This window comes from Gopherus evgoodei, unplaced genomic scaffold, assembly GCF_007399415.2.
Source record: "Gopherus evgoodei ecotype Sinaloan lineage unplaced genomic scaffold, rGopEvg1_v1.p scaffold_33_arrow_ctg1, whole genome shotgun sequence".
NCBI classification, from domain to species: Eukaryota; Metazoa; Chordata; order Testudines; family Testudinidae; genus Gopherus; species Gopherus evgoodei.
The window spans coordinates 6,276,044-6,302,303 of record NW_022060005.1 but is presented as its reverse complement, the minus strand read 5'-3'; the positions used below and the strand labels follow the sequence as shown (position 1 = coordinate 6,302,303).

General features: G+C 39.9%; 1 protein-coding gene and 2 pseudogenes across 1 annotated transcript; 2 read left to right on the top strand and 1 right to left on the bottom strand.

Annotated features, from left to right (window-relative positions):
- Nucleotides 1–552: 552 nt before the first annotated feature.
- Nucleotides 553–9,798, bottom strand: LOC115641168 (annotated as a pseudogene).
- Nucleotides 9,799–10,417: 619 nt separating this feature from the next.
- Nucleotides 10,418–11,347, top strand: LOC115641167 (annotated as a pseudogene).
- Nucleotides 11,348–24,201: 12,854 nt separating this feature from the next.
- On the top strand, nucleotides 24,202–25,158 carry LOC115641165 (olfactory receptor 6F1-like). Its single transcript, XM_030544248.1, has one exon. The coding sequence runs from the start codon at nucleotides 24,202–24,204 to the stop codon at nucleotides 25,156–25,158; it is 957 nt and encodes a 318-aa protein (XP_030400108.1).
- The last annotated feature ends 1,102 nt before the right edge of the window (nucleotides 25,159–26,260 follow it).

The following is a 26,260-nucleotide window of genomic DNA, read 5'->3' as shown; positions in this document are numbered from 1 at the left end:
TTTTCAAAAAATCAGTTGTCATTAAGTAATTATTCTCTGACCCACCTTGTTGTCTGACATGCCACAGTAATTTTCTGCAAGTGTGAAAATATAGACAATATTTTAAATGCTTAAAAATAAACATTGATATTCTCTGTCAAGCTTATCAGTATAATCTATATCTATATCATCTACATAGGCCATGCTTTAATATAAATAAATAATTGGCACACGTGCAATTTGCTTCATTGTAAATTAAATACAAAGTAACATAAGGGCTGGATTTTGAAAGGTATTTAGGTGCTTAGGGTTTTGTTTTTTTTTTAAACCATCTAGGCCTTTAAAACTCATAGAAAATCCAATTAGGCACCTAAATATGTTTAACAATTTGGTTGTAAATGTTCAAGGATGTGAGACACTAAGGGCCAGATTGTTAAAGGTATTTAGTCACCTACCTTACATTAATTTCTACTGGGGCTAGGCATCTAATTATCTCTAGAATTCTGGCCCTAAGAGATTGTGGGATTTTTTTCCAGTGCACTATAAACTTTGGTATATCTTCCATTTTCAGACTTATTTTTCTTTCACCACATATTCTGTGACAGTCAATGGCCTCCAGGACATTTTGAAAAACATCACTTCCCTGAATACAAGTCTCAGGGCTTCTTTTACCTCTGGGTTCCTCAGTGTGTATATGAAAGGGTTCAACAGGGGTGTGACAATAGTATTCAAGACGGTGACTGTTTTGGTCAATTCCAATGACTTCTTCATGGAAGGGCTGACATGTAGGAAAATGGTCGAACCATACCAGATAATCACGACCATGAGATGGGAAGAGCAAGTTGAAAAGGCCCTTCTCCATCCTTTATCTGATGGTATTCTCAGTATAGTGGAGATGATGTTGTTGTCAGACGCTACTGGTGTGGTGCTCTGCTCTGTTCAATGTTGGTATCACTCGGCTGTGTGCGTGTGTTCCCTCTGTGTGCTGCCCCCGCTCTGCGCAGATAGCTGACACAGCAGATCCCGAGAGAACCCCCAGACTCTTGTAAAGATACAAAGGCATGTCGGCCAGGTTTATTGTCAAAAAGAAACACAGTCTCCAGCTCCTGGGCAAACAAAGTCCAAGGTGCTGCTAAGGTGCTGTTAGCCAGTACGTATGTGCTCCCTGACAATAGACTCAGCTCAGTCAGTGGCGGGACTTTCCACTGCCCCCTAGGCTTGACAAAGACACTGCCCAAGGGATGCATTCTTATACACAGGTACAAACAAGTTACACATCACTTCTGACGTATTGAGGTGCAACCCCTCTACCTAGCAAGGTACAACCCCTCTACGTAGTAAGGTGCCGCCTCTCACCTTGTACATGTTGGTTTGAACAAAACAACTCTATCCATCATATTACCCTTTTGGCACAGTCATTGGGATGGGTCAACCTGTTCCTTGTTATCTGTGTGAAGTGTACAAGTATGCTAAAGTTCTGATATCTGGTGTCCAGTACCTTTTGGGTATGTCTCTTTTTGCAGTATCAGCCCTTTTCTTGACAGCTTCTGTGAGCAGGGCCTGCCTCTGGCTTACAGCTTAACTTTGCTTTATATTAGCAAAGACTTGACCATTACTTTAGTTCAGGCCTAAAGCCTCATACTGGGCCTCTGATAAGGGTTTATGTTTCAGGGCCTCATCTTACTACAGATGTAAATGTAGGATACCAGGGTCATGACACAGGAGCCCAGGATGACGATGAATAAGATGATAAAGGCCACCAGATCAACAAGGTAGGTATCTGTGCAGGAAAGAACTATCCACGGTGCTATGTCACAAAAAAAGTCATTGATGACATTAGGGCCACAGAAGGACAACCTGGTGATCAGAAATGCTGGGACAGAAATAGTTGGAAACCACTCAGCCAAGAGCCAACAGCCAGCTGAGCAGTCAAGGTGCTGTTCATGATGGAGCTATGGTACAATGGATAGCATATAAACAAAAAACTGTCATAGGCCATGACAGCCAAGAGAAAATACTCTGTGCATCCTAGGGAGAAAACAAAATACATCTGTAGGACACACCTGCTGATGAAGATGGATTTGCTTTGGGACACAAGGTTGGCAAGTGTCTTTGGGATGCAAGCTGTGGTGTACCATACCTCTAGGAAGGAGAGATTGCAGAGGAAGAAGTACATTGGGATGCAGAGGTGGCGGCTGGTTGCCACTAGGACTATGATCGACACATTTCCTGTGACCTTCAAGATGTATATGACAAGGAAGACCATGAAGAGCAAGATCTGCAAATATTGGGTCCCAGAGAATCCCAGGAGAATAATTTCCTTCACAATGGTGTGATTACCTTTTTCTAGTGCGGTCAGCTGTTTTCCCCGCCAAAACAAATGAAGACATGAAATTAAAATGATTAAACACAACCATGGCTTTATGGGATGCAGATGATTTTGAGGCACAGAAAAAGCAGATAATTAAAAGAGGCAAGAAATAATGGTTTAAGGCTGAAAATATGATATTGCTATTACATTTCGGGAGCCTTCCTGCTCACAGGGTGAATTTTAAGCTTATCATAAATTTTCCTGTGGAAACTTTTTTTCAGTGGAAAGTGTCTTTTTGACAAAAAAGAAACTTTCATGATAGAAATTCCATTTTCAGGTGTTCCTTGAAAAACACAATTTTTAGTTTTTGTCAATGAAGCATATTTTTTCCCATGGTCAACATCCAAAGCCCAAGATTTATTTTATTTTAATTTATATTTTTGTTGTTTTAAATTGAAAATTTTCAAAGAAAAAGTTGTTTTGGGGGTGTGTGGGAGGGGCTTGTATTTTTGACAAAACCTCGAAAAATTTCAACAGTAAAAGCAATATTTTTCCTGTAAATTATTCAAGATTCAGGAGCAAAATCATTTTCAAATGGGACCTGTGGGTGTTCGGCATTCAGCAGTCTCTGAGAGTCAGTAAGAAGTGAACAAAAACCTGTAGTCTCTTTTGAAAATCCCTGTTAAATAGGGTGAGTTTTTCTCAGTATAGGCCTAATTCTGCTCCCAAGGAAGTTAATATATATTTTTTGTCATTGAGCTAGTGGGAGCAGAAGTAAGTCAATAGGATATTTAATTCTTTTTGTGCAGAAAGTCTCAGATTCTAAGCCTGCTGAAGTCCCAAGTTGGAGCGGGGATGTTATACAGCATTGCAGTTCAAAGCAGAGTTGCCTAATTTTTTAGCATAAATAACAATTTACATATATAAACCAGCATTCATTTTTGGTGGTTGAAAATAATGAGTCAGTTTCAACCTCCTTTGACAAATTGAGACTGAGGTGTGCAAGATCATGCAATGAGCCAATTAGGTCAAAGCTTAGGGCTAGAGAGAACCAAAAAACAGGAAGCAATTTTCCTTTAAAAAATCACAAAAATGTATCCCTTTTTTATCAGAATTTTAAATTCTGATGGGGAATTTAATCTAAACTGTGATTTTCAAACATTTTTAACAAGCTGTGCCAGGAGTCTGCAGTTCTTCTTCCCATTTAGTCAGTGGAATATTACTTCTCAGTCAGAACTGTGACTAGAACCCAGGAGCCCTGTTTCTCAGCCCTCACTCTGCTCCAACCACCATCCAAACACCACTCAAGGAGTGGAAATAGAACCTAAGAGTACTGATGTAACAGCTATTTTATGTGCCCCTAAAAGAGCTAGGCACAGAATCCAGGTATCCTCACTCCTAGCCATCTGTGCTAAACAGTCCATAAACCCCACAAATACTGCAAAACTATGATATGCTGAGTTTCTAAAACAACTTCAGAAAAAAAAATTCAGGTTCCAGTGCTGGCCAAAAGTTTCTTTCACAGATGGATTAATCCTGAAGTCTCAAATTTGGGACATCCAGAATTAGAAGCCACTTTTGAAAAAGTTGTCCCTAACCCGATATCTATCAATGACTTTTACAGTGAACGTTCAGAATTTTGTTTGATTGCTTGTTTTTGGTATTCTGATTTTTCATTAAAGTTACAATATCAGGTTAATTTATAAGTCAAATTTGGTCCCCTCCTCTATTTGGATTTGAATTTGAAAAAGGATCCTAAGGGAGTTATGAAATGTAATGGACTTGGGTGCCTAACTCCCTCAGACACCTTTGAAAATCCCAGCCTTACATTTTTTTTATCAAAGTCTAATCAACATAGGCAATCAACAATTATATTTTCTCCCTTTTCAATATAAACCAATGTTTTAGGTACCTAGGTGTTCTGAAAATGCCAGCAGGTGCCTAAATACCTTGACTAATCCAACCCTAAATCACTTTTTAAAATAGGATTTACAGTTAAATTTTCAAGTTCAGTTAATTGACTAAAGAGCCAATGAGACAGAAGCTCCTAAGTCACCTAGGTACTTTAGAAAATTTTACCCTAAGGCTCCCTAGTGTTCTTTAATATACTATAGTTTGAATTCTAGAGACTTCAATGGAAGTTAGACACCAAGGTGCTTTTGGAAACCCTGCTAGGCACCTGTTTGCCTCTTTAGTACCTTTTACCTTTGACAATCTCAGCCCCAGTGCTTAGCTATCCAGTTCCACCGGGTTGTCATTGTGCTCATGAAATCCTGACCTGGTCAGAGTGTTTGTCATCCACATGGGTGTGAAAATTACTGAGCAGTATCAGGCATTATCCTGGTAAATACAATGGGAATTTGCTGGGCTAAGGACTGAATAATATTTAGGTAAAGGGTAAAATAATTGCTAAAATTATGCACCGGATCATCCTTCCCCTTACAGAGATTTAGGTTGGGATTTTCCATGGAGACTAAGGGAGTTAGGTGCCCAACTCCAATTTAAATTAATCTAATCTAATCTAATCTAATCTAATCTAATCTATCTATCTATTGACTCACGGAATAGTAGGACTCATAGAATAGTAGGACTGGATGGAACCTTGAGAGGTCATCTAGTCCAGTCCCCTGCACTCATGGCAACTAGAAGGTTTGAAAATTCCACTGTGTGCTTAATACTTCAAAAAATCTGGCCCTAGGACTTGTCTACAAGGAGAAGACACAGAATCTTAACTTAAATAGGTTTATGTGGTCCACTGCAACTTTGGTGACTTTGTGGGCTCTTATGTTCAAAACTGGTTATATCAGTTCTGTTTGCACCTGAAAATTGATATAAGTGAGGTTTAAACCAATATAATAATGTCCACACACAAAGTTGCATGGTTTTAACTAAATTGGTATAAAATCACACCTTTCATTACATCAGTACAACTTTTTGTGTAGACTAGAGGTAAATTTTTCAAAAGCACCAAAGTGTCTTAGAACCAGATTTTCAAAGATTATTAGGTGTATAGTGGGATTTTCAAAGGCCTAGGCACATAAATCCCATTGAATTCAATTGGAGTTATGTGCTTGATCTGCGTAGGCTCTTCTGAAATTCCCACTAGGTGCTTATCTGCCTATCTTTAGACATCTAATTCAATAATATTTTTTATAAAGTTTTCCATTTAAACTTTGACAAAAAATGAAATAAAAAATTTCATTTAAAAAAATCACTAAGTCAACAGTTCTTTACAAAATTTTTCATTTTTGAAAATAGTTGTTTTTCAACAAAAAGAAATTACAAGGGAGAAGTTTAATTATAGTGATCAATACATTTTCGCAGAAAGTGGTTTTTATCATATGAACTTGATCTAATGGTTACATTTCTGATAGATAAAGGTTTTTATTTCAAATCTGGATGAAAATTTAAGATGTGAAGATTTTTTTGTGGAATGTAACATTCCAAAAAAATTAAACTCAGAAAAGGCAAAACATCCATTTTGATCCAAAACAGTTTTGGTCAGAACCCGGAATACCCATTTCATAGTAATTTCCAAAGTTTCATCTTTTTATTATTACCACCCTGAATCATGAAAAATAAATAAATAAAACATTTCAGAACTTCTTCCAGATCAAAATTCTGAAATTTCATGTAGAAATAATAGAGAAGACAGACTGCCTGCCTACCTGGCTTCCTTTAAAAGTTTTAATGGAATCAACACATTCCCATGGAACTGTTCTGTTAGGAAATTTTCAATCAGTTCCAGTTCCAATGTTTCAAAATCAAACATTTCATTTCAAAATGTTAATTCAAAATGAAAAAGTGACATTTTGACTGAAAATTACATCAATATTAATCATTTGAATGTCAATTTAAGTCAAAATTTCAAAAAATAAACTTTTCATTTCTTTCACAGGGTTCCTGAGCTGGTGGGTGGGAGGAAGAAGTAGATAGGAAATATCTTCATTTTAGTAAGGCTTTTGACACAGTCTCCATGACATTCATATAAGCAAACTAAGAAATGTGGTCTAGAGGAAATTATTATAAGGTGAGTTCACCATGGGTTGATAGATCATACTCAGAGAGTAGATATCAATGTTTTGCTGTCAGACTGGGAGGGCGTATCCAGTGGGGTCCCACAGGGGTCATTCCTGGGTCCAGTACTAGCCAATTATTCCATTAATAATTTGGATAATGGAGTGGAGAGTATGCTGATAAAATTTGCAGATGACACGAAGCTGAGTGTGGTTGGAAGTCCTTTGGAGGACAGCATCAGAATTCAAAACAACCTTGACAAGTTGGAGAATTGGTCTGAAATCAACAAGATGAAATTTAATAAAAACAAGTTCAAGGTACTTCAGTTAGGAAGGAAGAATCAAATGTTCAACTAGAAAATGGTGAATAACTCGCTAGGTGGTAGTACTGCTCAAAATAATCTGGGAGTTATAACAGATCTCATATTGAATAGGAGACAACAATTTGATGCAGTAGCAAAATACACTAATAACATTTGAGGTATAGAATAGGCGCATCATATGTAATACCCAGGAGGTAATTGTCCCACTCTACTCAGCACTGGTGAGGCCTCAACTGCGGTACTGTGTCAGTTCTGGGCACCGCTCTTTAGGAAAGATGTGGACAATTTGGAGAGAGTCCAGAGAAGAGCAACAAAAATGATGAAAGGTTTAGAAAACCTGATCTGTGAGGAAAGAGTAAAAAAAGTGGTCATGTTTAGTCTTGAGAAAAGAAGACAGAGTGGGGATCTGATAACAGTCTTCAACTATACTAAGCACTGTTATAAAAAGGACAGTGATCAATTGTTCTTCATGTCCACTGAAAGTCAGACAGGAAGTAAATGGCTATTGTCATAATATTGTCGCTTGGGAAAATGAGGTTGAGAGGACACTTAAGTAACACACCAAAGCTGTGTAGCAAGCATTTGGCGAAGACAGGACTAGAATGCTGGACTTCAGGCTGTCAGTACTGTGCTTTCACTAGGAGACCAATCTGACTCAGCAGAGTCTGTTACACATTCTAAGGAAATCTGTGAAATTCTGTTGACACTGAATATCCTCAGGGTGCTGGGAAGATGGGGATGGAGTACAAAAGTAATCTCCTCATGCAGCCAATTTGAGCTGCAGTTCATTAACAAGATAGGTAGGGGTAAAGCCAGTTGGATAATGGTGGAAGGAGTTTCCTATCAACATCAAAATCTCTAAAATTTGCCCAAGACTTTTGGTTTTGAAGAGGCACATTCTTATTTATACTAACACTTCACACCACTCTGGCAGTAGAATGGGGGTTTAAAATGGGAGTGAATTATACTTATTACGTACATTTTAAGGTCCCTTTATATTGTTACTCAGTGTAATATGACCTAAATGTAAATGTGAACCAGGTGTGAAATATTCCTATATTTGTTATATATGTAAGTGGGGAGAAAGCAAGATAAACCATGTTATTTTTCAGCAGCCAAGGCTATTGTGTGTCATCCAGAGAGAAAAAACATTGTGAATGAAGGGAGTTTGTATTGACAAGCTCTATCAGAAGACATGGTAAGTTTGATCCATTAGCCAGATCCAGCATATCCTGGAATTAAAGTTTAAAGTAGCTGTATTGAGAAATAGCTTTGCCTTTCCTGGTAATGTGAGCTACCTGAAAATTACTGTTCAGAAAATTTGCCTCACTGAAGAATCAACACACCTGTGCTCAAGGAATGAGTCTATCTTATCACTTTTTTTCTAATATGAAATCTAGCATGAACAAAAGGAAATGCTATTATTTGTAAATTGTATAACTAATAGAATCAGTTGGGAAAGTTGCTCTTTGCATCAAAATTTATAACAAAAAAACAAAAAATTTTCTTTTTCATGATTTTGTAAAAAAAAACAAAACAAAACAAAGAAAAAACCCTTTCATAAGCCAGAAGTTTTCAGTCAAAACATTTTGTTCTTTAGTCACCGGAAATAACTTCTTCTTGTTATTGAACTGATGAAAGTCCCAAACTTATTTTATTGATTGATTGATTTGCAAAAATCTTTGTTTCATCAGAAAGATAGTACCTCTTGAAAAAAATGTAATAATGGAAAATTTCCAATACATTAACCTGTGGAATGTACTGGTATAGTAACTTTACTGAGCCAAACAGGAAAAGAAGAAAATATATGTATAGATACATAGAAAGATTGATAGATGCCAGCCCATTTCCAATCAGTGCAGAGAAGTGGGAATCTCATCTCTTGTGTTCTCTCCTCAGCTGTCTTTGTGATTTGAACATATCACTTCATATCCCTGCTTTAGTTTCCCCATCTTAAAATGGCCACAATCATACTGATCTAGTCAAACATTTACCTCAAAGTGCCTTAAATCAGGCCATTAGCATCTAGGCATGTTGTGTGAATGAATAGCCACTTTTTCACATTGCTTTCAAGATGTAAAGAGCTATACAAGTGCTAAATATTGTTATCTGTGCAAAAATAAATTCAAATGGAGAGGATAGGTATTACAGCTGGGGTTTTCAAAGAAGCATAAGCTAGTTAGTTGCGCAGCTTTTATTGCTGTGACTCATTTGAAAATACCAGGCTACAATAACTTTCAATCATTTATTCTTTCTTCTATAATCTGATGTCTATCTCTGTTCAGGGAGCAATGCCCTTTGTACACAGTGGCAGAAGTTCATTGAATTGTCAAGTGCATTAAAAGTTATTTTTTAAGAATTTGGTAACCGACAATGTTTAGAATGTCATTTCTAACTACTTAGACTATTGTTCTGGTCTAGCCCAGGCTCCAAGTGTTTGGCTGGAAACTGACCCGAGGGGAGGTGGGTGAACAAGGGCAGTTGCTATATGAAAGGGAAATTGGGAAACAATTTTACTGTGTTTCTGAGAAACAGGTGTTTTTGTTGTTTGTCTCACCCTGCTTGCCTGGCTTGTCTTTTAGAGTGTAAGATTTTTGGACTAGGGACGGATTCTGTGCTATGTTTAGTATCAGAAGGGTAGCCGTGTTAGTCTGGATCTGTAAAAGATCTGTTAGTCTATAAGGTGCCACAGGACTCTTTGCTGCTTGTGCTATGTTTGTGCCTTGTGCAACACAATGAAGTCCCATCCATAGATGAGAACTTAAGATTCTATCAGAAGACACACAATAAGTGATAAACATCATTTCTAATTTCTGATGTCAGTCCCTTGTTCCTGAGAATTTGGGGTGGGATTTTCTAAAGGGTCTAAGTAGGACCGGCTGGAAATTGGATTTTCATTTTTTGAAAAAAAAACCCAACTCTAGATTTCAAGCGTTGTTTTGTTCTGATATGGAAAGAACACAAGACTTTTCAAAAAAATTGGTAGTAGGAAAAAAGATGCATAAAAGATCAGCCCACTACAGGCAGGTGGTTAGAGCAGTTACCCAGGTCATGGAAGAATTGTGTTCAAGTCCCAAGTCTGATTGATTCAGAAGTGGAACTCAAATCTTGGCAAGTGAAGTTGCTACCAGGCTTTAATATTAGTTCTCACTTTGATCAGTAATTCCATCCTGGACCTAAGAACATACCCAGATGGCACTTTTGTTGAAACTGATATGTTTCCATGAAATATTTCTGTTCCAACAAAATGGTATTTTTCAACATAAAAAAAGTTTTGTCTAATTATTTATTGTATTGTGTTGTATTCTATTGTATTGTATTTTTACCAGCTCTCGGCCAAAGTAGCACAGCTCCCATTGAAGATCAGGGAGTATAAGTGGCTTAGGAAAAGAAGTCCTATTGACAGAATGGTGTTGAGTAGTACCTGATTCCCTTCTCTTATCTTATCTTTAATCAGAGTTCTTGGTATTATAGCTGGGGTTTTAGAGGGAGCCCTAAGGTGCCCAAATCCGTAGAATTTCAGCCTGGAATCCTGTTCCTTGTATATCACCAGTGAAGCAAGTTCAAGCAAGAGCCAGGTTTACCAGATGCAGTGTCAAATCCCACAATCCCAGAGCCCAGATAGGTATCTTGAAAGTGTTTTAGGAAATGTGGGCAGAGTTTCAGGGTTGTGGATCTGCAGATGTTTTATAGGAGCCCTGATAGGCTAAGTTTTCACTTCACATTTGCATATCCAAAGGTGTGTTCAACATGTTTAAATGCCTTTATAATCCCTCATGTTTTGACAGATGGACCTCGTGGCTGAAACAGAAATAGCAAACCAAACCAGTGTGCAGAAATTCATACTCCTGGGCTTTCCCGGCACTTCGTATTTTCGGATTTCCCTTGCAATGGTATTTTCAATTATGTATTTCCTTACAATTGTAGGGAATATGTCTGTTATAGCCTTAGTGTGGACCCACCCGTGCCTCCACACCCCCATGTACTTCTTTCTCTGCAATCTCTCCTTCCTGGAGATCTGGTAAACCACGGCCTGCGCCCCCAAAGCCCTTGGTGTCATGTTCGGAAAAAGCCAAACGATTTCCTTCACCGGCTGCATCCTGCAGCTGTATTTCGTATTCTCACTGGGCTCTACAGAATGTCTCATACTGGCTGTCATGGCATATGACCGCTATTTGGCCATATGTCATCCACTGCGTTACAGCTCCCTCATGAACAGCACCTTCTCTGCTCAGCTGGCCCTCATCTCTTGGCTGTGTGGGTTCCTGGTTATCTCTGTGTTGGCATCTCTAATATCCAGGTTGTCTTTCTGTGGCCCTAACATTATCAATCACTTCTTCTGTGACATAGATTCCTGGATAGCACTTTCCTGCACTGACATGAGACTCGTTGAGCTGGCAACTTTTATCATCTCTATTAATGTCCTTCTGGGCTCATGTGCAATAACTCTAATCTCGTACATTTACATCATCTCCACCATCTATAGAATCCCATCAGCCCAAGGCCGCCAAATGGCCTTTTCCACTTGCTCTGCCCATCTCACTGTCGTAATTATCTGGTACGGCTCCACCATTTTTCTGTATGTCAAGCCTTCTGCACAGAACTCATTGGATTTAAACAAAATAGTGAACGTCTTTAACACTATTGTAACTCCTCTATTAAACCCTTTCATTTACACTCTAAGAAACAAAGAGGTGAAGCGAGCCTTGGAAAGGTAGTCAGTGGGATGTAAAGTGGTTTTCAAATGGTCTGCATTTAGTAGAAATGTAGTCAAAGGGACCAAAATTAAAATTTCCTGAAGGTCATTCTTAGTGCATGTGAACATTTCTTTATTTTACAGGTTTTCTTATTGACTGTAACAACCTGATGTTGACTTACAGATGAACTCAAGTGGGAGAAATACAAATCTGATATGCTGGAAATCCAAGCTGCTAAATTTGTGTGGCATTTGCCAGGATCTGTATGGATGCACCCATTGATAATTACACCGGGGCCTAGGCCTAAGGGAGTTGAGTAACAAGCTCCCATTGAATGTCAGATGTGGATTCAAGCTGAAATTTTCAAAGGAATGTGTGGAAATTAATTGCCCAGATCCCACTGAATTTCAGCACAAGTTAGGTGACTCGTTTCCTTGTGCTCCTTTGAAATTCCCACTTTCACACTTTATCTCCCCTACTTACATTTATGATATATTTTCCAGTAGGGAGGACATGTGTGATGCCATGGAACGAACTATGACAGACATGGCAATTTCCTGCAATATCCTTGTGAGACCTTACTGAATTACTGTCCCTTACTGATGTATCCATACAAGAGATTTTAGAACAATTTGATAAATTAAACAGTAATAAATTATCAGGACCAGATGATATTCACTCAAGAGTTCTGAAGGAACTCAAATATGAAATTGCAGGACTACAGACAGTAATATGTAACCTATCACTTAAATCAGCCTCTGTGCCAGATGACTGGATGGTAACAAATGTAACTCTAATTTTTAAAAAGGACCTCAGAGGCGATCGTGGGAATTATGGGCCAGTGAAGGAAGTCATGCCTCACCGATCTATTAGAATTCTTTGAAGGGATGAACAAACATATGGATAAGGGTGATGAAGTCTATATAGTGTACTAGGATTTTCAGAAAGCATTTGACATGGTCCCTCCCCAAAGGCTCTGAAGGAAATTATTCAGGGGATAACAGGGAAAGTCCTCTCATGGATCAGTAACTGGTTAAAAAATAGGAAACAAAGGGTAAGAATAAATGGTCAGTTTTAAAAATGGAAAGAGGTAAAGAGTGGGGTCTCCCAAACATCTGTACTGGGACCTGTGCTGTTCAACATATTCATTGATGATCTGAGAAAGGAAATGAACAGTGAAGTGGCAAAGTTTGCAGATGATACAAAATTATTCAAGATAATTAAGTCTAAAGCTGACTGCAGAAAACTGGGTGATTGGGCAACAAAATGGCAGATGAAATTCAACATTGATAAGTGAGAGCAATGTGCATTGGAAGAAATAATCCAAACTATATATATAAAATGGCAACGGTGGGTTCTAAATTATCTATTACCACTCTAGAAAGAGATCTTGGAATCATTGTGGCTAGTTCTCTGAAAACTTCATCTCAATACACAACAGAGGTCTAAAAGGCTAACAGAATCATAGAACTGGAAGGGATCTTGAGAGGTCATCTAGTCCAACCCCCTGCATTCAAGGCAGGACTAAGTATTATCTAGACCAGAGGTGGGCAAACTGCAGCTCGTGGGCCGGATCCAGCCCCTCAGGGCTTTAGATATGGCCAGCGGGATTGCCACCCCTGTGGCGCCGCAGGCCCTGAGCTGCTCCAGGAAGTGACCAGTATCACATCCCTGCGGCCCCTAGGGGAGGGAGGGCAGAGGGCTCCGTGTGCTGCTCTTGCCCGTGGGTATCTGCCCCGAAGCTCCTATTGGCCGGGAATGGGGAACCGTGGCCAATCGGAGCTTTGGGGGAGGCACACATAGGAAGAGCAGCATGTGGAGCCCCCTTTCCCCAGTGGCCAAAGCACCGCCAGGCCAGGGCCAGTACAGGCAGGCAGGCAACCTGGCCTGGCCTCGGTGTGCACTGCTGCAACCCTAACACCACTCCAGGTAAGCGGCACTGGGCCGGAGCCCAAACCCCTCCTGCACCCTGCACCCCAACTCCCTGCCCTGAGCCCCCTGCTGCAACCCGCACCTCTCCTACACCCAACCCCTGCCCTGAGCCCCCTGCCGTACCCCACACCACTTTTCTACCCTCAGAGGTTAAAAGTAATTTTTTTTCTCCCTCTTCCTTGTAACAACCTTTTATGTACTTGAAACCTGTTATCATGTCCCCTCTCAGCCTTCTCTTCTCCAGACTAAACAGACCCATTTTTTTCAATCTTCCCTCATAGGTCATGTTTTCTAGATCTTTAATCATTTTAGTTGCTCTTTTCTGAACTTTCTCCAATTTGTCCACCTCTTTCCTGAAATGTGGCACCGAGAACTGAACACAATACTCCCGTTGAGGCCGTATCAGTGGAATAATTACTTCTTGTGTTTTGCTTACAACACTCCTGTTAATACATCCCAGAATGATCTTTGCATTTTTTATAACAATGTTACACTGTTGTTTTATATTTAGCTTGTGATCCGCTGTGATCCCCAGATCTCTTTCTGCAGTATTCTTTCCTAGGCAGTCATTTCCCATTTTGTATGTGTGCAACTGATTGTTACTTCCTAAGTGGAGTACTTAAGCATGATTAAGAGGGATATAATAGAGATTTATAAATCAAGAATGATGTGGAAGAAGTGAATTGAAAAGTGTTAGTTACCCTTTCCCACAATACAAAAACCAGGGGTCACCCGATGAAAGGACACAAGGAGAGATTAGTGGGTTTCAGATTGTTGTAATAAGCTATAAATCTAGTGTCTTTATTAAAATCATCATTTTTAGTGTCTAGCAAAATTATGAATTCAGGCTTCCAGGGTCATCTTTTGAAAGTGTTGTGCAGGTTTCCTTTGAGGATGAGGACTGATAGACCAGATATAGAGTGGTCACTTTGTGTAAAGTGTTCACCCTCAGGTGATATGGTGTTTTTGTCTTTTATCATTTTCCTGCATGAGTTTATTTATGAGTGTAGTGATTGTCTGGTTTTACCCACATAGTTGCTATTGGGGCATTTAGTGCACTGGATGAAGTACATAACACATTGTGATAGACATATGTAGGATCCACGGATCTTGACAAGTGTGTTGTGGGAGGTGTTATCGTTGTAGCAGTAGAAATATGTCTGCAGGTTTGCATCTGTTTTTCTTGCAGGGTCTAGTTGAGTTGGTGTTTCTTGGTTTGTGAGCAGCTTGCTTCTGATGATGAGTTAGGAGAGGACAGGGAGCTATCTGAAGGCCAGGAGAGGGAGTTCAGGAAAGATTTATTTCAGGATGGGGTCCCCATTGAGTATGGGTTGTAGATGTTTGATGATATCCCATATGGGTTCCAGTGTGGGATTGAAGGTAACAACTAGGGGCTTGCAGTCAAGAGGGAATGTTATTTCTGTATTGAAGCACATTCTTTCTGGGTATCTGGGTGGCCTGTTCCATTATGTGATGTACTTCTCTATGTAGCTACTAATAAGGGACCAGATTGTTATGGTATTTAGGCATCTAGTGAAATTTTCAAAAGCACCTATGTGCTTAACACCACTGATTTTCAAATTCCCAGCCACAAATAGACATAGGATTTCCTCTCCTTCAGGATGAAACTATTTGAGTTACTTGTGAGGTCTCTCCAAAAGGTGGATTCATGGATGTGGAATTTTAAGACTCCAGGGGTGAACCAGACCACACTGTTGTCAATAGCAAGACTCCCACTAGCTTGAATAGTACCAGAATTTCATTCCCAATGGCTTGAATAGGACCTGGATTTCACTCCAGGGGTACATGTTAAATGGCAATTTAATACCAGAGAGAAAAATTCACACCTGTGCAATGAGCCTGCAAAATGCCACTTGATTCCCACGTCTACAGCCTCGCAATAGATCATATTTATACCAGCCCAAGACCTGGCCCAGAGAAAGTGATCAACACCCCTAAAACAGCAGATCTGTCCCCTGGAATATTCCTTCTGATCCACTTGTGTGGGACAGCTGTCATGACTCCTATCCAACACATTTCTTGCTGCTCAGGAAAAAGAACATGGCAAAGATATCCATATGTCTGGCCAATTCCCAGCTTTTGGAATAGCCCATGAAAGCCATTGGCATCTGACACACATGAAAGAAGGATTTAGGTGGCTTTACTTTACATTTGGGTCCAGCCCCCCAAATAGGGGGCCCAAGATTGAGGAGTTAAACCAATGTCTTAAATCCACCAATACACACCCCACTCTGGTCATGAGCAGTTCACACCTTGAATGGCAAGAGATTCTGGCCACTGCTTTTATTTATTTAGTTTTTCCTGGCATTTTTCCAAGAAAGAGTAATTCCATTGAAAATACTTGGCCCTTTTTAGTGGAAATTGTCAACACTGTCAAAATTTTTCATCACTAGAAATTATACATTTTTTCTATATATATTTTAATTGATTAAAAAAGTGATCAAAACATCTCAGAATGGATATTGAAAAAAATACATGATTTTTTTCACACACTATTGATATATGTGTGTGTATGTCTAACATATATGTTTATAACATATTATATTATATATGTAACCCTGCTTAAGAGATCTGATGAAAAAGAGAGGCAAGCTTGTTGCTGGGTAGATGAGATTTGAGAAATGCTGCACTGTGCTCACCTAGCCAGTAAAAGGCAGGGGTTCATTGAATTAAAAATAAAACTTTTAATTTTTTTGATAGGATTCTGGACCTGGTGTATGGGAGAAAGCAGTAGATGGGATATACCTTAATTTTAGTAAGGCTTTTAACACAGTCTCCATGACATTCTTATAAACAAACTAAGAAATGTGGTCTAGAGGAAATTACTATAAGGTAGGTGAACAACTGGTTGAAAGAACGTACTCGAAGAGCAGTTATCAATGGTTTGTTGTCAAATTTGAAGGGAGTATCTAGTGGGGTCCCACAGAGGTCAGTCTTGGGTCTGCTATTATTCAGTATTTTCATTAATAATTTGGATAATGAAGCGGAGAGTATGCTTACAAATTTTGCAGATGACAGCAAGCTGGTAAAGGTTGCAAGCACTTGAGAGGACATGATTAGAATTCAAAAGGACCTCGACAAATTGGAAAATTAGTCTGAAAAGAACAAGATGAAATTCAGTAAAGATAAGTGTAAAGTACGTCACTTAGGAAGGAAAAAACAAAAGTTCAGCTACAAAGTGGGGACTAACTGGCTAGGTGTTAGTACTGTTGAAAAGAATCTGGGGATTATAGGGGACCACACACTGAATATGAGCCAACAATGTGATGCAGCTGTAAAACAGGCGCACAACATTCTGATGTGTATTGACAGGAATGTTGTATGTAAGACATGGGAGATAATTGTCCTCCTCTGCTCAGCGTTGATGAGGCCTCAGATGGATTACTATTTCCACTTCTGGGTGCCGCACTTTAGGAAAGATGTGGAAAAATTGGAGAGTGAGGAGAGGAGAGCAACACAAAAATGATGAAAGGTTAAGAAAACCGGACCTGTGAAGAAAGGTTAAAAACACTGGGCATGTTTACTCTTGAGAAAGGAAGATCAAGGGGGGAACTGAAAGATGACTATGATCAACTGTTCTCTATGTCCACTGAAGATAGGAGAAGAAGCAATAGGTTTAAGCTGCAGCAAGGGAGCTTGAGGTTAGATAATAGGAAGAACTTTCTAACTATAAGGAGAAAGAACGAGGAGTACTTATGGCACCTTCGAGACTAACACATTTGGAAACTCTTGAACATTTTACTGTCTGTTTCAGAGACACCGCTCCAAGGCACGATTCCTCCCTTAGCTGCAGCTTACTCCCCTTTCTTACAGGAATTCTCTAGATCTTTAGACATGTAAAGGAGGAATTGATTAGGTGCCAGAAGAAGGTGTCAAGTATATGAAGCATATTTCCTTAGTTTTGTAGAACCAATAAAATTCACTGTTGGAGCTTCCTCTGTCCAGCTTTTTGTCTGTTTGTGTTCAGCAAGTCGAAGGGGTCCAGTTTTGGCATTTGCCATTATTTTAAAGCTTGGGAAATGAGGCTGGGTGGGGGTTTAACTAAGACACCAAAGCTCCTGCTGTGTAGCAACAGTTTGGCAAATGCAGGGCTAGAATGTTGGTCTCCAGGCTGCCAGTACCACACTTTCACCAGGAGACCAGCCTGATTTAACAGAGTCTGATACATAACATAGGGAAGTCTGTGAAATTCTGTTGAGATCTAATATCCCAGGAGTGATGGGGAGGTGAGGGTGGAGTACAAAACAAACCCCCTCATGCAGCCAATTTCAGCAGCAGTTCATTTACAAGGTAGGTAGGGGTAAAGCTAGTTGGATGATGATGGAAACAGATTCCTATCAATGTCAAAATCTACAAAATTTGCCTGAGTCTTTTAGTTTTGAAGAGGTAGATTCTCATTTATGCTAACAACACTTCACACCACTCTGGCAATAGAATGGGGGCTAACGTTGGAGTGAATTATACTTATTACACACATTGTAAGTCCCCTTTACATGGCTACAGTGGTGTAAAATGACTGTGATGTAAATGTGAACCTCGTGTGAAATATTCCTGTATTTGCTATATGTTTAGTTGCAGGAAAAGGAATATATACCATTTTATGAATCACTATTTTTCAGCACCTGTGCTACTGTGTATCATCCAATGAGAAAAAGATTGTGAATGAAAGGAGTTTGTATTGACAAGCTCTATCAGAAGACATGGTAAGTTAGATCCACCAGACAGCTAAAGCCTATCCTGGACTTACAGTTTAAAGTAACTGTTCTGAGAAATAAGTTTGCCTTTCTTTGTAATGTGAGCTACCTGAAAATTGCTGTTCAAAAAGTTTGCTTCATTGAGGAGTCAACACACCTGTACTGAAAGAATGAGTATATCTTATTCCTCTTATTCATCAGAGGATGGAGATGGATGGCAGGAGAGAGATCACTTGATCATTGCCTGTTAGCTTCACTACCTCTGGGGCACCTGGCATTGGCCGCTGTTGGTAGACAGATACTGGGCTAGATGGACCTTTGGTCTGATCCGGTACGGCTGTTCTTATGTTCTTATGGTCTCTTTTTTAATTTAGTATAAAGTCAGAATGAACAAAAGGAATTTTTTTTTGTAAATTGTAAAACATAGAGCCATTTGGGAAATTATTGTTTTACATCCAAATTTTTGACAAAAATGAAAAATATTTTCATTTTTGTCCAATTTTTCTTCTAATTTTTTGGGGGGGTTGTGGTCAAAAAACAACAAACAAATGAGTTTTCAGTTTGCCAAAAGTGTTCAGGTTTAAACCAAAATATGTTGTCCTTTTTGCACCAGAAACAACTTCTTGTTGTTATTGTTTTCATGAAAATCCCCAAGTTATCTTCATTCTTCTTTCTTTTCCTTATTTATTTTGCAACAATCTCCGTTTCTTCATAAAGACAGTTTCCACTGATAAAATGTGTTGGTGGAAAACTTTCAAGCAGCTCTAATACATTAACCTGTGGAATTTTCTGGTATAGTAACTTAACAGTGGCAAATAAGAAAAGAAGGAGATAGCTAGCTAGCTAGCTAGCTAGCTAGATCTATTTCTGAACACTGCACATTGCAGAGAAGTGTTAATATCAGTTCTTGTGGTCTATCTTCAGCTGTCTCTGTGATTTGAACAGACTGCTTCACATCCCTGCTTTAGGTTCCCCATCTGTAAAATGTGAACAATTACACTGACCTTGTCAACCATTCACTCCAAAGTGTCTTAAGTCAGGCCTCTAGTCTGTAGTCTCGTTGTGTGGATTAAAAGTCATTCTTTGCACATTGCTATGCACATGTAAAGAGCTGTACAAGTGTTAAGTATTGTTATCTGCACATGAATAAGTTCAAATTACAATAGAGAGCGTAGGCATTACAGCTGGGATTTTCAAAGAAGCATAAGGGAGTTAGTCACCCAGCTTCTATTGCACTGACTCCCTCTAACGCATTTGAAAATATCAGGCTACAATAACTATCAGTCATTCTTTTTTCTATAAACTGATGTCTCCCTCAGTTCAGGGAGCAATGTCCTCCATACAATGCAGCAGAAGTACCTAGAGTAGTAGAGTGGGTTATCAGTTGTTTCTTAAGCATTTGACATTGGGTCTTGTTTGGAGCATGATTCCGAACTAGTTAGGCTATTGTTCTGGTCTAACCCAGGCTGTGAGGGTTTGACTTGAAAGCTGAGCCCAGGGGAGATGGGTGGAAGAGGAGTGTTGTTCTATGAAAGGGAAACTGGGAAGCAATTCTACTGTTATTTCTGGGAAGCTGTTTCTCTGTTGTTTGTCTCCACCTGTTTGTCTGGCTTGTCTTTTAGACTGTAAGCTTTTTGAGTAGGGACGGTCTTCTAAGCTATGTCTGTGCAGCTCCCAGCACAATGTGGCCCCATCCCTAGCTGGGACCTTAAGGTTCTACCTGAAAACATACAATAAATAATCAACATAATTTTTAATTTCCAAAGTCAGTTCCGTGTTCCTGAGAATCTGGGGTGGGCTTTTCTAAAGGGCCTATTTAGAACTCTCTTGGAAAGGAAAGAATTTCATTTTGCAAAAAAAAAATCTGAAGGTTTCAAATTTTGTTTTTGTCTGATATGGAGAGAACATGAGACGTTTCAAAATTGATGGCATTAAAAAGAGAAGATTAAGAAACCTACCACACAACAGCCAGGTGGTTCGGGCAGTCACCTGGGTCATGGGAGATTCATATGGACATCCCAGCTGAGGTTGATTCAGAGGAGGGTCTCAGACCTGGGCCTTGTATAGTCTAGGTAAATGCCTGTACTACTAGATTATAAAGTTGGCCTTTTCTGTTTGTTCTCATATTGTTCAGAAATTCCATCCTGGACCTAACAATGCATCCAGATTAAATTTTTGATGAAACTGATATATTTCTGTGAAAGATTTCAGTTTAAACAAAATGGTATTTTTCAAATGTGGCTTAGGAAGAGAAGACCTGTTGACTTTCAGTGGGACTTGTCCCTCTAGGTCACTTAGGCATTGTTAAAAGTCCCAGGCTTTTTCTCTGAGCAGCAAGCAAGCTTATTTTCAAGGTGAGCCAAATTCTGAAGCATTCTCACGGGTGGGTGAAGTGTGGTTGATGGGCTAGACCGGCAGCAGCAGAAAGATGCCTTTGGGTCAGCCACCCCACTGGCTGCTCATGGGTTTTAGAGGAATGAGGAGTGGAGCTCTTCTCTCTGCAAGTTGCACAAGGACAGCGCAGTGTTGAGTAGCACCAGCTTCCCTTCACCTTTCTTATCTTTAACCTGGGTTCTAAGTATTACAGCTGGGGTTTTAAAAAGAGCCCTAAAGTGCCAAAATCCCTTCAAACTTCAGCCTGGAATCTTGTCCCTTCACCAGTGAAGCGAGTTCAAGCAAGAGCCAGGTCTGCCAGGTGCAGTGTCAAATCCCACAATCCCACAGCTCAGAAAAATATCTTCAAAGTGTTTTAGGAGATGTGGGCAGAGGTTCGGGGCTGTGGATCTGAAGATAGTTTATTGGTATTCTCAAAGGGTAGGATATTAGGTGCTGCATATTTGCACATCAAAAAGAGTATTCAACATGTTTAAATGCCTTATGATTGATCCCTCATGTCTTGACAAATGAACCTCATGGCTAGGGCAGAAAAAGAAAACCAAACCAGCATGCAGGAGTTCATATTTCTGGGCTTTTTTGGCACTTGATATTTTTTGGATTTTCATTGTAGTGGTGTTTTCAGTTATGTCCTTTCTAATAATTTGTAGGGACTGTGTCTGTCATGGCCATAATGTAGACACTTCCATTGCTCCATACCCTTATGTACTTCTTCCTCTGCAATCTCTCCTTCATGGAGATATGGTAATTGATGGTCTGTGTCCCCAAAGCCCTTGGTGTAATGTTTGGGAGAAGCCAAACCATCTCTTTCACCACCTGCATCCTGCAGCTATATTTTGTATTCTCTCTGGGCTCTACAGAATTTCCCATCCTGGCTGTCATGGCATATGATTGCTATTTGGCCATATGCTATACATTGTGCTACAGCTGTCTCATGAACAGCACCTTCTCTGCTTAACTTACCCTCGGCTCTTGGCTGATGGATTCCTGTCTATCTCTGTGCTAGCATTTCTAATATCCGGGTGGTCCTTCTGTGGCCCTAATGTTATCATTTCCTTCTTTATTGACATCGAGTCCTGGATAACACTCTCCTGCACTGACACAAGACTTGTCAAGCTGACAACATTCATCATCTCATTCAGTGTCCTCCATATCTCATATGTGATAAGCAGCAAAAAACAGGAAATCATTGCTTGAAAACTGGTGAAAATTAAACAATTTGGGGGGTTGGAAGGGACATAATTTCCATGAAAATTTTTGTTTAGCTTAAAAGCCAATATTTTCTGTTGAAAACAAGTTTTGATGGGAAATTTTCAGCCAAATCTACTTGGCATCCAGAAATAACTGATCATCCAATTGCTTTCACTGAGAGTATGATCTAGTGCATAGGGCTGTGAACTGGGAGTCAGGACATGTGGATTGTTTTCCCATCTCTACCTTCAACTTGTTGTGTGTGGCTTTGGGTGAATTACTTGATGTCTGTGTGCATCTGTTTCTCCATCCACCCTTTGTCTATTTAAAATGTAATCTCATTAGGGAAAGGTCTTTCTTTTACTCTGTGTTTCTACAGTACTCTGATGGCCCCCTGATCTCAGCTGAGGTCTCTAAGAGTTACTGAAATATAAATAGAGGAGAGATTCAGGAAGCTGGGGAGAATGACAGCTAATATCTGAAAAAGAAAAATTGTAAGATTTTCAATAGCACCTAAGTGCTAGGTGGATTGGCACCTAGTGGAATTTTTAAGCAAGTTACGTGAATGATAAATGTGTCAACAGCCTTAAAAAATAAGCCTTACAGGAATGTTTATACTTCTCACCATATTTAGCAATCACCTGAACATTGTTGGAAGGTTAACAATTATACTACTTTTCATAAACAGATAAGTAAGAGTTAATAGAACAGAAGTACTTCATATCTCTTTTGCCTGTAAAGGGTTAACAAGTTCAGTGAGCCTGGCTCTCACCTGACCAGAGGATCAATCAGGGGACAGGATACTTTCAAATCTTCAGGGAGGGAAGTTTTTGCGTGTGCTGTTAGTTTTGGTTGTTGTTCTCTCTGTGTTCTGAGAGCGACCAGACGTGCAACCAGGTTTCTCTCCAATCTCTCTGATACAGATTCTTATAGATTCAAAATAGTAAGTACTAGGTGATAAGACGAATTAGGCTTATGTTTGTTTTCTTTATTTGCAAAAGTGTATTTGGCTGGAAGGAGTTCAAATTTGTATTTTGCTGAAAGGATTTTACTTTGTACTTGTATACTTAGGCTGGGAGGGTATTCCCAGTGTCTATAACTGAAGGACCCTGTAACATATTCCATCTTAAATTTACAAAGATAATTTTTACTTTTTTTTCTTTCTTTAATTAAAAGCTTTTCTTGTTTAAGAACCTGATTGTTTTTTCATTCTGGTGAGACCCCAGGGGACTGGGTGTGGATCCACCAGGGAATTGGTGGGGAGAAAGGAGGGAAGGGGGAGAGAAAGGTTAATTTTCTCTCTGTGTTAGGATTACTTTCTCTCTCAGGGAGAATCTGGGACGGGGAGAAAGAAGGAGGGAGGAAGGTGAATTTTCCTCTCTGTTTAAAGATTCAAGGAGTTTGAATCACAGTGATCTTCCAGGGTAACCCATGGAGGGGAAGCCTGGGAGAGGCAACGGTGAGGGAAAAGGTTTACTTTCCTTGTGTTAAGATCCAGAGGGTCTGGGTCTTGGGGGTCCCCGGGCCAGGTTTTGGGGGGACCAGAGTGTACCAGGTACTGGAATTCCTGGTTGGTGGCAGCGCTACAAGTAGTAAGCTGGTAATTGAGCTTAGAGGAATTCATGCTGGTACCCCATCTTTTGGACGCTAAGGTTCAGAGTGGGGATTATACCATGACACTAGTGTTGTAACAAACTTGTGTCATTTTGCCGTAAGGTTCATATGAGTATTTGGGTTTGTTGTTAGTGCGCAGTAAGTTGGCCTGTCAGTCTACAGCACGCACCAGGGCTACGTCTACATTGCACGACACTTTCAGCAGCATATAGGAGTGATGTAGCTAAGCACCACAGTGAAGAGGAAGCTGGGTCCACACTGCTGTGTGTAGCTACACGTGGGAGTGAAAGACTTTGTCAGGAGGGAGATTTCAGAGTACTTCACTGTGCCAGGGAAAGGCTCCAGCAGTGGGAAGGCAGTGAGACACCACGCTGCTAAAGATGGCACTGTGGATGGGGGAGACACAGCTTTGGGGAGTAGAGAGCAGTGTAAGGTACCTACTTCTGTACATGTCCACGGGGTTCAGGCATGTTTTTCCTCTACTTGCCTAAGCAGTGCCTCACCATATACACAGCTATTTATACCCATGCTAGAGGGGTGAGATGTGTATGTATCTATATGCCTGCAAAAGAAGTGTCATGTGTTTACTCTAATTGCCAAAGCACTGTCTCACCACCTACACAGGTATTATTACCCATGCTAGGGGGGGCCAGCTGTATATACACTTTTTGCCGTACACCCTGTCAAAAGAAGTGTGCAGTGTAGACATGCTTTAAGTTTCCGTGTGAATCTTGCTGCTTCCCACTAACAATCGCTTAGTGTGCTTTGATTTACTGTAATTTAAAACAGGAGTAGTTTGATGGGAACTTTTTAGTGAGTGGTAACAGTGCCCACACTGACACACAGTGCACTGTAGATTCACACGCCGGCTTGCCACACACTGACACTCCATCTAGACAAGGCCGTTGACAGACATTACAACAGGGTAAGGTGTTACAGTCCAGCACTTGAACATTCAAGTTTGTGTAGTATATAACTGAGTTCAGCACTTTAACTGCTTGCCTCCAATGTTCTCTTATTTCTTGGCAGATGGACCTCATGACCAGTAGAGAAACAGAAAACCAAACTAGTGTGCAAGAGTTCATCTTACTGAGCTTTCCTGGCACTCGGTATTTCCAGATGTCCCTTGTTGTGCTGTTTTCTGTGATGTACATGCTAACAATCCTAGGGAATGTGTCCATTATAGCTTTAGTGTGGATCAACCCGCAGTTCCACACCCCCATGTACTTCTTCCTTTGCAATCTCTCCTTCCTGGAGATCTGGTTCACCACAGCATGTGTCCCCAAGGCTATTGGTGTCATGCTAGGGACAAGCCAAACTATCTCTTTCACTGTCTGCCTCCTGCAATTCTTTTTTTTCCTCTCCATGGGTTCTACAGAATGTTTCCTCCTGGCTGTCATGGCCTATGACCGCTATTTGGCCATATGCCACCCATTGTGCTACAGCTCCCTCATGAACAGCACCATCACTATTTGGCTGGCCCTTATCTCTTGGCTGTGTGGTTTCCTGGCTATCTCTGTGCTGGCATCTCTAATAGCCAGATTGTCTTTCTGTGGCCCTAACATCATCAATCATTTTGTTTGTGACATAGATTCCTGGGTAGCGCTTTCCTGCACTGACACAAGCCTCATTGAACTGACAACATTCATTATCTCAATCATTGTTGTCGTGGTTTCATGTGCAATAACACTGGTCTCCTACTTTTACATCATCTCCACCATCTTGAGAATCCCATCAGCCCAAGGCCGGCAAAGGGCCTTTTCCACTTGCTCTGCCCATCTCTCTGTTGTGACTATCTGGTATGGCTCCATCACTTTTCTGTATGTCAAGCCTTCTGCACAGAACTCATTGGATTTGAATAAAACAATCAACATCTTTAGCACAGTTGTAACTCCGATATTAAACCCTTTCATTTACACTTTAAGAAATAAAAAGGTGAAGGAAGTCTTGGCAAAGGTGTTCAATAGGCGTTCAAACTGGATTTAGTAGAAATTTAGTCAAAAGGACCAAAACATTCCTGAAGATCATGAATATAGTAAAAAATTAGGAAAAAGGGTTTTTCTTAAAATGGGAGTCAGACACGTAAATCCTACTTTAAATCCTAATCTACTTTCTTTGTGCAGGCGATCATGTCTTTGCTTTTTGGCTTTCCTCATTTGCAGTAATAAACTGTTACTTTTTTCTTGGATGAGATCAAGTTATTGACTGTTGTCCACTGATCTGATCTTGGAGAGTTTATAGTTTGGGTAAAATGTAATCTAGCTGTTAAGCCTGCTTATAGAAATAATAATGGAAGTTCTGGAGCTGTAATATGAAGCACAGGAAATACAAATATTTAATATAAAATATACGTATTAAAAGTTGGCTGTCTCTGGGTTTTAATCATTAATTGTTAAGGGATTAGAGTGAGGCCTAGCAGAAGCTGGAGTTGCATAAGATAGCGTGAGTGTTATGAGTGCTTGACTGAAGGTTATGAATCATACTAGCTTGACCTAAGGTTTTAAAATGCAGCAATATGTATCTTGTAATAGTTAGCAATGCGTTTGGGGTGAAACACGTAAACCAGAAAGGAACAGACAGTAGCATCTTAGTGGCTTTTTGCAACAAGAGCTAACTGCATGGAGCTTCAAAACCATTGGGAAAGAGACTGGTGCAGATGATTGTATTACTGTTGAAAAGGTAATTATGGTGAATTGGAACATCATCTATGGACAACTGGAACCCTAAAATTCGTATTCTGGATTGCCAAATAGGAATGGGGGGCTGAGATTTGATTTGATCAGATATTGTCCCAGATGTATGTGAGAAGAATGGAAAAAAGGAGTACAAAAAATTTATCAAACTTGTCCCTAGCTGAGACACTGGAATTATGCTATGGGACAACCAGGTACGAAACATGGCCCAGCTCTTTCCTCTTGGGGTGATTTCCACATACTTTTTCTTCCATCTTTCTTTCTAAGGGTTTCCATAAAGTTGTAACTATGCACAATGCAATATTGCAAGTATCAAAAATACACCCCTAGTTTAGTTGCTGCTTCACTGATAGTCATTTTCCTGCTTTCTTGTGCTGGGTCACACCCCCTTTGCA